This window comes from Heptranchias perlo, chromosome 15 (assembly GCF_035084215.1).
Source record: "Heptranchias perlo isolate sHepPer1 chromosome 15, sHepPer1.hap1, whole genome shotgun sequence".
NCBI classification, from domain to species: Eukaryota; Metazoa; Chordata; class Chondrichthyes; order Hexanchiformes; family Hexanchidae; genus Heptranchias; species Heptranchias perlo.
In genome coordinates, this window is record NC_090339.1 from 3,907,101 (window position 1) to 3,918,519 (window position 11,419).

At 43.2% G+C, this 11,419-nt stretch overlaps 1 protein-coding gene across 1 annotated transcript; it reads left to right on the plus strand.

Moving 5' to 3' along the window:
• Window positions 1–912: 912 nt before the first annotated feature.
• LOC137333175 (probable G-protein coupled receptor 139) lies at window positions 913–7,955 on the plus strand. The gene is made up of 2 exons (XM_067997360.1): window positions 913–982; window positions 7,051–7,955. The coding sequence occupies exons 1-2, from the start codon at window positions 913–915 to the stop codon at window positions 7,953–7,955; spliced, it is 975 nt and encodes a 324-aa protein (XP_067853461.1).
• Window positions 7,956–11,419: the final 3,464 nt, after the last annotated feature.

The following is an 11,419-nucleotide window of genomic DNA, read 5'->3' on the forward strand; positions in this document are numbered from 1 at the left end:
ACCTGGAAGGAGTGTTTGGGGCCCTGGACGGTGGGAAGGGAGGAGGTGAAGGTGCAGGTGTTGCATCTCCTGTGCTCGCACGGGAAGGTGGTGTGGTGAGGAGAGTGGGTGTTGGGGGTGATGGAAGAGTGGACCAGGGTGTCAGGGAGGGAATGGTCCCTTTGGAATGCTGGAAGGGGGGGAGGGGAGGATAGGGGAGGGGGAGATGGGTTTGGTGGTGGAATCCCACTGGAGGTGGCGGAAATGGCGGAGGATGATACTTCATGCTAAACCTTTATTAATCACTGGTTAGGCTCCAGCTGGAGTATTGTGTCAAATTCTGGGCACCACACTTTAGGAAGGATATCAAGGTCATAGAGAGGGTGCAAAGGAGATTTACCAGAATGGTACCAGGGATGAGGGACGTCAGTTATGTGGAGAGACAGGAGAAGCTGGGATTTTTCTCCTTAGAGCAGAGAAATTTAAGGGGAGATTTAATAGATGTGTGCAAAATCCTTCTGTGCTGTATCATCCTATGATTCTATGATTTTGAGAAGTCTGCTCTAATTCTTGGATTTAATTGCTGAATTGCTGCGAACGCCCCACATTACATCAACATTGTGAAATCAATAACTGCAGCCTGATCTTCAGTTTACTTCAGACTACACAATCTGTTTACTTTTCTGGAATATATATTAAAACTTTCCCGTCATTGTGTGTTTCCCTGTACAGCAGTGCCATTTAACCATTTAAACACATTCTATTACGTAATATTTCTCAACTGACTGCCGCTAATGAGAATATTCTGTTTGTTCAAATCCCTGTAACTAATGACAATGACGGTACAATCTGATATAAATAACGGCTCCCTCCAACGTCTCAGTCAAAGCTGTTGCCTCTGACCCAACCAAACATCAGAGCTTCTCTCAGGAAATGCATGGTCGAATAACTGGTCTGGCGTATGCCATCTGCTACCCTATAATTGCAGCCGTTGGTGTCCCTGGTAAGTCACTGGGCTGGTTATTAATTGTGTAAATGGGTCTATCATTGTATCACTGCTCCCACTGTGTCTCTAATAATTATAATGTAATAATATATGTATTCAGTTCTGATGCAAGGCAATTGACCTGAAACCTTAGCTCAGTTTCTCTCTCCACAGACGCTGCCCGACCTGCTGAGTGTTTCCAGCGTGGAATGTATTGAAGTAGTTTTCTAGAACAATATGTCAACTTGGGAACAGGCTATTTTTAATCTAGTATTGTGTAATGAGACTGGGTTAATTAGTAATCTTATCGTTAAGGAATCTCTGGAATAGAATGATCATAATATGATGAATTTCATATTGAGTTTGAGAGTGATGTAGTTAAGTCCGAAACAAGGATCTTAAATTTAAACAAAGCCAATTACATAGGTATGAGGGGCGAGTTGGCTAAGGTAGATTGGGAAATTAGATTAAAAGATATAACGGTAGATAAGCAATGGTGAACATTTAAAGAAATAATTCATAATTCTCAACAAATTATACATTCCATTGAGGAATAAAAACTCCACAGGAAAAGTGGTCCAACCATGGCTAACTAGAGAAGTTAAGGATAGTATTAGATTAAAAGAAGATGCTTACAATGTTGCCAAAAAGAGTAGTAAGCCTGATTGTAAGAGCTTCTCCAGGTTTGTAAAAAGGAAGAGATTAGCAAAGGCAAAAGTGGGTCCCTTAGTGGTGGAGATTGGAGAAATTATAATGGAGAATAAGGAAATGGCAGTCGTTAAACAAATATCTTGTATCTGTCTTCACAGTACAAGACACAAAAAAATACCAGAGATAGTGGGGAACCAAGGGTCTAATGAGAGTGAGGAACTTAAAGTAATTACGATTAGTAAAGAAAAAGTAGTAGAGAAATTAATGGGACTAAAAGCCGACAAATCCCCTGCACCTGATGGCCTACATTTAAAAGAGGTGGCTGCAGAGTTAGTGGATGCATTGGTTTAGATCTTCCAGAATTCCCTAGATTCCAGAGCAAACCCCATGGATTGGAAGGTAGCAAATGTAACCCCGCTATTCAAGAAAGGAGGGAGAGAGAAAACAGGGAACGATAGGCCAGTTAGCCTGACATCAGTAGGCGGGAAAATGCTAGAATCTATTATTAAGGATGTAGTAGCAGGGCACTTAGAAAATCATAATATGGTTAGGCAGAGTCAACATAGTTTTATGAAAGGGAAATCGAGTTTGACAAATCTGTTAAAGTTTTTTGAGGGTATAACTAGCAGGGTAGATAAAGGGGAACCAGTGGATGTAGTATATTTGGATTTTCAAAAGGCATTTGATAAGGTGCCACACAAGAGGTTGTGACACAAGATTAGGGCTCATGGGATTGGGGGTAATATATTAGCATGGATTGAGGATTGGTTAACGGACAGAAAACAGAGAGTAGGAATAAACGGGTCATTTTCAGGTTGGCAGGCTGTAACTAGTGGGGTGCCGCAAGGATCAGTGCTTGGGCCTCAGCTATTACAATATATCTCAATGACTGAGATGAGAGAACCGAGTGTAATGTATCCAAGTTTTCTGATGATACAAAGCTAGGTGGAAAGTAAGCTGTGAGGAGGATACAAAGAGACTGCAAAGGAATATAGACAGGTTAAGTGAGAAGGTGGCAGATGGAGTATAATGTGGGGAAATGTGAAATTATCCACTTTGGTAGGAAGAATAGAAAAGCAGAATATTTTTTAAAAGGTGAGAGACGAAGAAATGTTGGTATTCAGAGGGATTTAGGTGTCCTTGTACAGAAAGTTAACATGCAGGAAATTAGATAGGCAAATGATATGTTAGCCTTCATTGCAAGGGGGTTGGAGAATAAGAATAAGGATGTCTTTCGGCAATTATATAGGGCTTTGGTGAGACCACACCTGGATTACTGAGTACAATTTTGGTCTCCTTACCTAAGGAAGGATACACTTGCCTTAGAAGGGGTGCAACAAATGTTCACTAGACTGATTCCTGGGATGACTGGGTTGTCCTATGAGGAGAGATTGAGTAGAATGGGCCTATATTCTCTGGAGTTTAGAAGAATGAGAGGTGATCTGATTGAAACCTATAACAGTCTTAGAGGGCTTGACAGGATAGGTGCGGAGAAGCTGTTTCCTCTGGCTGGAGAGTCGAGAACTAGGGGTCATAATCTCAAGAAAAGGGGTCGGCCATGTAGCAATGAGATAAGGAAAAATTGCATCACTCCAAGGGTTGTGAATATTTGGAATTCTCTACCCCAGAGGGGTGTGGATGGTGAATCATTGAGTATATTCAAGATTGAGATCATTAGATTTTGGGAAGGGAATCAAGGGATATGGGGATCGGGTGGGAAAGTGGAGTTGAGGTAAAGGATCAGCCATGATCTTATTGAATGGCGGAGCAGGCTTGAGGGGCCTTATGGCCTACTCCTGCTCCTATTTCTTATGTTCAGTTTAATAAACTTGTTTTGTGTCAGTTCAAATTGAAGACTAAAAGAGTTATTTTTACAGATACCATGTAGCAACATTTAGGTTTCCTGAAATTATTAATATGTTCACCTACAACCAGTATTTTAATAAAAATATTTAATGTATGATACTGTTGACCAGAAGTCACCGGTTAACGGTTTTAGCTTAGTACACAGAGGAAGAGTCAATTCTCTCTTAATTCTCAATTCGCTTTATTAACGTCATTAGATCATGTACATACCGCTTATACGTCTAGTTAGATATAGGCATGTAGTTTACAGCAGGTTATACAGTTTTATACCCAAACTAGGATTTAAACGCACACCCACTAGGTTTCTCTGACTAACACTCCCTGAGTATTCAGATTTAAACGCACACCCACTAGGTTTCTCTGACTAACACTCCCTGAGTATTCAGATTTAAACGCACACCCACTAGGTTTCCCTGACTAACACTCCCTGAGTATTAAGATTTAAACGCACACCCACTAGGTTTCTCTGACGAACACTCCCTGAGTGGTCACAGAATAGAAAGGATATTATATTACCCGGAAAGGAGAGGTAATGCTGGCCAGGCAATTCGCTCTCTCACTCTCGACGTAGTCTCTACGTCCCTGACGTTGGGTCCCTACTTCCACGATGGTTAATCTCCCTCAAAAACACACACTCGCTCCCTGGCACCAAGCCTGCAATTCTTCAGTTTTATTCCCAAGTCTGTCTTTTCAAATGATGCTGTCTTCTCCGATTGGCTCAAAGTTGCTGGAGTGGTCAATGTCATCCCCTGATTGGCTCTGTTCCAAGGGGCGAGGTAGCATCATCTCAATACTCCTTTTCGAAATAAGGCCTGGTGTCTCATCAAAGCTCCTTTGTCCCTCGAAGAAGCGGAACGAATTCAAACCGGTTCTGGCCAGTTCAGACCAGTGACTGAACTCCAGGTCACCTCAGTGCAAAAGTCAGTGTCTTTGTAAGCACTTCGAATTAACCTCTATAGGTTTCTGCAGCCCTGGCCAACAATACCTTTGTCAATTCTGACATCTCTGCAAAAATTGAGACCCCTGAGAAAAGGAAAGAACTTGCATTTACGAAGCGCCTGTCACAAATTCAGGACGTCCCAAAGTGCTTTACAGCCAATTTTTTTTTTTTTTCTTCGTTCATGGGATGTGGGCGTTGCTGGCGAGGCCGGCATTTATTGCCCATCCCTAATTGCCCTTGAGAAGGTGGAGGTGAGCCGCCTTCTTGAACTGCTGCAGTCCGTGTGGTGACGGTTCTCCCACAGTGCTGTTAGGAAGGGAGTTCCAGGTTTTTGACCCAGCGACGATGAAGGAACGGCGATATATTTCCAAGTCGGGATGGTGTGTGACTTGGAGGGGAACGTACAGGTGGTGTTGTTCCCATGTGCCTGCTGCTCTTGTCCTTCTAGGTGGCAGAGGTCGCAAGTTTGGGAGGTGCTGTCGAAGAAGCCTTGGCGAGTTGCTGCAGCGCATCCTGTGGATGGTGCACACTGCAGCCACAGTGCGCCAGTGGTGAAGGGAGTGAATGTTTAGGGTGGTGGATGGGGTGCCAATCAAGCAAGCTGCTTTACCTTGGATGGTGTCGAGCTTCTTGAGTGTTGTTGGAGCTGCACTCATCCAAGCAAGTGGAAAGTATTCCATCACACTCCTGACTTGTGCCTTGTAGATGGTGGAAAGGCTTTGGGGAGTCAGGAGGTGAGTCACTCGCCGCAGAATACCTAGCCTCTGACCTGCTCTCATAGCCACAATATTTATGTGGCTGGTCCAGTTAAGTTTCTGGTCAATGATGACCCCCAGGATGTTGATGGTGGGGGATTCGGCGATGGTAATGCCGTTGAATGTCAAGGGGAGGTGGTTAGACTCTCTCTTGTTGGAGATGGTCATTGCCTGGCACTTATCTGGCGCGATTGTTACTTGCCACTTATGAGCCCAAGCCTGGATGTTGTCCAGGTCTTGATGCATGCGGGCACAGACTGCTTCATTATCTGAGGGGTTGCGAATGGAACTGAACACTGTGCAATCATCAGCAAACATCCCCATTTCTGACCTTATGATGGAGGGAAGGTCATTGATGAAGCAGCTGAAGATGGTTGGGCCGAGGACACTGCCTTGAGGAACTCCTGCAGCAATGTCCTGGGGCTGAGATGATTGGCCTCCAACAACCACTACCATCTTCCTTTGCTCGAGGTATGACTCCAGCCACTGGAGAGTTTTCCCCCTGATTCCCATTGACTTCAATTTTACTAGGGCTCCTTGGTGCCACACTCAGTCAAATGCTGCCTTGATGTCAAGGGCAGTCACTCTCACCTTACAGCCAATTAAATATGTTTGAAGTGTTGTCACTGTTGTAATGTAGGCAATGCGGCAGCCAATTTGCACACAGCAAGCTCCCACAAACTGCAATGAGATAATGACCAGATCATTTGTTTTAGGTGTTGGTTGAGTGATAAATATTCGCCAGGACACCAGGGAGAACTCCGCTGCTCTTCTTCAAATAGATCCATAGGATACTTTACATCCACCTGAGAGGGCAGACAGGACCCTCGGTTTAACGTTTCATCCAAAAGACGGCATCTCTGACAGTGCAGCACTCCCTCGGTACTGCACTTGAGTCTCAGTATAGATTGTGGAGCTCAAGTCTCTGGAGTGGAACTTGAACCCATGACCGTCTGATTCATAGGTGAGAGTGCTCCCAATGAGCCAAGGCTGAGAAATAAGGCTGGTTCAATGGATTGAATGGAGTTTCTGATGAGACTGGGTTTAAAGACCAAAACTGTCCCAAACCAGGTACGAATTGGCAGGATGACTGGTGTGGTACATGGGGAAAAGTCACACTGGTGGAATAGTGGATACTCTTGTGAGACTGAGGCAGTGGCCTGTTGTTGGGTCAGAGTACAGGGAGCTTTACTCTGCTGACTCGGGAATCCTTGATGCTCATACTGGGATACCTAAAATGGGAAGAGTTCCATTCCTCAACAGTAGCATCTTAATGAAGATGAATAATAATTTTTTCTTATCTAAAAAGTGTCCTTAATATTAGGGTTGCCAACTCTCCAGGATTGTACTGGAGTCTTCAGGAATTAAAGATTAATCTCCTGGATACTGCTAGGAGCAACCCAGGAGAAAAGTAACAGGGGCATTAAAAGAAGTTGTGTTTTTGTTTCATTTTCTTTGAATCGTTTGTTTATTAGTTATAAGAATATTGGGAGATGGGCCCAGCGGTTGGAGATGGGAGGTCATGTAATGAAACCTCCAGGAATGCGTCCAACCAGAGGTGACCACCCTATTTAATATCGCTGCATGATAGGTCTACGATTAATGACAGGTGATGTACAGAATGATATATTCATACTGTAACCTATCAGTTTCTTACCCCACAAAGCACTGACACGAATACAGAGAATTATATAGAATCTACAGCACAGAAACAGGCCATTCGGCCCAACTGGTCTATGCCAGTGTTTATGCTCCACATGAAGTACAGGGATTAATGTCCAGGCATTGAGAAAGCTGTAAATCTCACACCAACTCCTGTCAAACCCGACGTGTTTGCTCTGAATCCAATCGCTGATTTCCCCTCTTTCCTACAGCGAATGTAGCAGCGATTGTGATCCTGTCCCGAGGAAAGTGCGGTCTATCCCGATGCGTCACTCACTACCTGGTGGCCATGGCGGTGTCCGATCTACTGGTCACCATCGCCGGTGTGATATTGAATCGGATCAATGGGCTTTTTCTCCCGGTCAGTTTCCTGTACATGACTCCGCTGTGTCGCCTCAGAGCCGTCTTGCTGTTCGCAGCCAGAGACAGTTCGGTCTGGTTAACGGTAGCTTTCACCTTCGATCGCTTTGTAGCCATTTGTTGTCAGAAGCTGAAAACAAAATATTGCACCAGAAAATGCGCGGCTGCTGTGATAGCAACTGTCAGTGTGCTGTTCTGTTTAAAAAACATTCCCTGGTACTTTGCATATGAACCTAGCTACATAACCGATGGTGTACCATGGTATTGTAACTTAATACCAAATTATTATACTTCACTGGCATGGACAGCCTTTGACTTAATCGACACGATGTTAAGCTCATTTATTGCCTTCTGTTTGATTTTGCTGCTCAATGCCCTGACTGTCAGACACATCGTGGTGTCTGGTAGAGTCCGCAGGAGACTGCGGGGCCACAGCAATGGTGAGAGTCACCATGACCCAGAGATGGAGAACCTGAAGAAGTCCATCATCTTACTCTTCGCTGTGACTGGTAGTTTCATTTTGTTGTGGACGATGTATCTTATCGTTTTCCTGTATGTACAGATTGCAAACCAATATACTTCCTCTGGTCCCAATGACCCTTTGTACATCGCCCAAGAAGTAGCGTTCTTGCTTCAGCTCCTGAGTTGCTGCACCAACACGTGTATTTATGCAGCGACCCAGAGAAAGTTCAGAGAGGAGTTGAAGAACGGAGTGAAATATCCGCTGAAATTAATTGTCAAATTATTTACACCATGAAAATGACTGAAATCCTTATAGCTTAGTCTTGTATTCCAGAAGTGAGAGGTGGTATAAAGCTAAAGAAAGTGCTTATAGGAATGAAAAGAACAGTAGAGATCCTGCAGATCGGGAGAGAAATAAACAACAGCAAAGGGATAGAAATAAAGTATTCAAAGCTTCGAAAAGGGGATATGAGAAAAATCACGCCAGGGATATCAAGGACAACACTAAAGGTTTGTACAAGTATATCAAGAGAAAGACGGTGACTAAGGGTAATGTGGGCCTCTTAAGCAGGTGATATTATAATTGAAAATCAGGAAATGGCAGACTTACTAAATACTTACTTTGCTTCGGTCTTCACATTAGAGGGTAAAGTACCAGAGATACGAGAAAAAGCAAAAATAAATGAAGGGGAGGAACGTACTGGATTTAATATAAGTAAAAAAATGGCAATGGAGAAAATAATGAGACTGAAGATAGATAAATCTCCAGGACCTGATGGTTTCCACCCCAGGGTATCAAAAGAAGTAGGTGAGGAAATTAGAGCATCAAATGTAGTAGGCAACAGTCTAGTTAGAGAGATAGACACTGTTCTCTGCAGCCAAGAGCGAGAGTCCCGAAGGCTGTGTTGCCTACCCGGTGCCAGGGTTAAGGACATCTCCTCAGGGCTGGAGAGAAACTGGCAGTGGGAGGGGGAGGATCCAGTTGTCGTGGTCCACGTAGGTACCAACGACATAGGTCGGACTAAGAAAAAGGTTCTGCTGAGGGAGTTTGAGCAGCTAGGGACTAAATTAAAAAGCAGAACCACAAAGGTGATAATCTCTGGATTATTACCTGAGTCACGAGCAAATTGGCACAGGGTAAATCAAATCAGAGAGATGAATGCGTGGCTCAAAGATTGGTGTGGGAGAAGTGGGTTTAGGTTCATGGGGCACTGGCACCAATACTGGGGAAAGAGGGAGCTGTTCCGTTAGGACGGGCTTCACCTGAACCATGCGGGGACCAATGTTCTGGCAAACTGAATAACTAGGGCGGTAGAGAAGGTTTTAAACTAAATGGGGGGGGAGGGTTCAGGTGGGGCGAAGTTTAGATTGATAAAGAGAAAAGACAAGGAAGTAGTACAGGAAAGTGATGGGGGTAATGATAAACAGAGTGTGTCAGGAAGGGACAGAGTGTCCAAACATAAGAGTGCACAAGCAAATGGGGCCAGGGTAGGAAAGAATGGCAAAAAGACAAAATTAAAGGTTCTTTATCTGAATGCGCGCAACATTCGTAATAAGATAGATGAATTGATGGCACAAATAGAAACAAATGGGTATGATCTTGTGGCCATTATAGACATGTGGTTGCAAGGTGACCAAGGTTGGGAGCTAAATATTCAGGGTTATTTAACATTTCAGAAGGATAGGAAAAAAGGTAAAGGTGGTGGGGTAGCTCTGTTAATAAAGGATGAAATTGGTACAATAGTGAGAAATGATCTTGGCTCAGAAGATCAAGATGTCGAATCAATTTGTGTGGAGGTAAGAAACAGCAAGGGAAAGAAATCACTGCTTGGAGTAGTATATAGGCCCCCTAACAGTAGCTACACTCTAGGGCAAAATATTAATCAGGAAATAAGGGGGGGCTTGTAAAAAAGGTAATGCAATAATCATGGGAGATTTTAACTTTCACATAGATTGGACAAATCAAATTGGCAAAAATAGCCCTGAGGAGGAGTTCATAGAGTGTATTAGGGACTGTTTCTTAGACCAATACATCGGGGAACCAACTAGGGAACAGGCCATTTTGGATCTGGTAATGGGTAACAAAACATGATTAATTAATGATCTCAAAATAAAGGATCCCTTGGGAAGCAGTGATCATAACATGATAGAATTTCACATCCAGTTTGACAGCGAGAATCTTGGGTCTGAAACTACTGTATTAAACTTAAATAAGGGCAATTATAAAGGAATGAGGGTGGAATTGGCTGAAGTGGACTGGGTAAACAGATTAGATGGTATGTTGGTGGATAAGCAGTGGCAAACATTTAAAAAGATATTTTATGACTCACAACAAAAATATATCCCTGTGAGGAGGAAAGACGCCACAAAAAGGGTGAACCAACCATGGCTAACTAAGGAAGTAAAGGATGGTATCAGGTTGAAAGAAAAAGCCTTTATTTCCAGGGGGATGGAGTATAAAAGCAGGGAAGTCATGCTACAACTGTACAGGGTGCTGGTGAAACCACACCTGGAGTACTGCGTACAGTTCTGGTGCCCTTATTTAAGGAAGGACATACTTGCATTGGAGGCAGTTCAGAGAAGGCTCACTAGGTTGATTCCAGGTATGGAAGGGTTGTCTTATGAGGAAAGATTGAACAGGTTGGGTCTATACTCATTGGAGTTTAGAAGAATGAGAGGAGATCTTATTGAAACATACAAGATTCTGAGGGGACTCGATAGGGTAGATGCTGAGAGGATGTTACCCCTCATGGGGGAATCTAAAACTAGGGGGCATTGTCTCAGAATAAGGGATCGCCCGTTTAAGACGGAAATGAGGAGGAATTTCTTCTCCCAGAAGGTCTTAAACTTTGGAATTCTTTACGCCAAAAAGCTGTGGAGGCTGATTCATTGAATACATTCAAGGCTGAGTTAGACAAATTTTTGATCAGCAAGGGAGTCAAAGGATATGGGGAAAAGGCGGGAAAGTGGAGTTGAGGCAAAAATCAGATCAGCCATGATCTCATTGAATGGTGGAGCAGGCTCAAGAGGCCGAATGGTTCTTATCTCTTATGTGTCTTATGGTCTTACAAATATTCAGATTGGCTTCTCAGCACTGAACTCTTTAAAAGCCATTGAATGTGATTATACTTTCCCGCTATACAACATTAACTCTTTAACTGCCTTAATAAGCTACAGTAATCTTGAACAGGATTCTAGTTTTTTTTAAACTCATCTTTCACGTCAGTGTGGATCGAACAACTAAATCGTCCTTTGTTGGATCGTATGTTTAAAGTGATTATATTAAATTCTCTGAATGTCTTTATCAAACTTTATCAAACAGCCTGTTATCCCTTCACTAATCTTAAACCGGCTTTTTAACTTACCGGTCTTCTCATTGCAGGGGTTGCTACGACAACTGCTATGGCAGAACCATTTGAAAGGTCATGGGGTCGGCAAAACAGGATCTCCTCTAACTCACCGTCAGCAGCAGAAAGGGAGATCTGCTAGTAGAGAAATAATCTATAAATAAAGGAACATTTTGCTTGTTTTGGATTCAGAACTGAGAGGATACACTTATCAGGAAAAGAGAAGTTTGAGGGTGACCTGAATGAGGTCTTCAAGATATGAAAGGGTTTGATAGGGTAGATGTGGAGAAAATGTTTCCACTTACGGGTCAGTCCAAAACTAGAGGTCATTAATATAAAATAGTCGCTAATAAATCCAATAGGGAATTCAGGAGAAACTTCTTTACCCAAAGAGTGGTTAGAATGTGGAACA

What these genes read in the sequence shown, in the direction of transcription:
- LOC137333175 (XM_067997360.1), top strand. Translation starts at nt 913, where the DNA reads ATGCATGGTCGAATAACTGGTCTGGCGTATGCCATCTGCTACCCTATA. An exon ending in TGCAGCCGTTGGTGTCCCTG is followed by an intron (nt 983 to 7,050) that starts GTAAGTCACTGG and finishes TCTTTCCTACAG; the next exon opens with CGAATGTAGCAGCGATTGTG.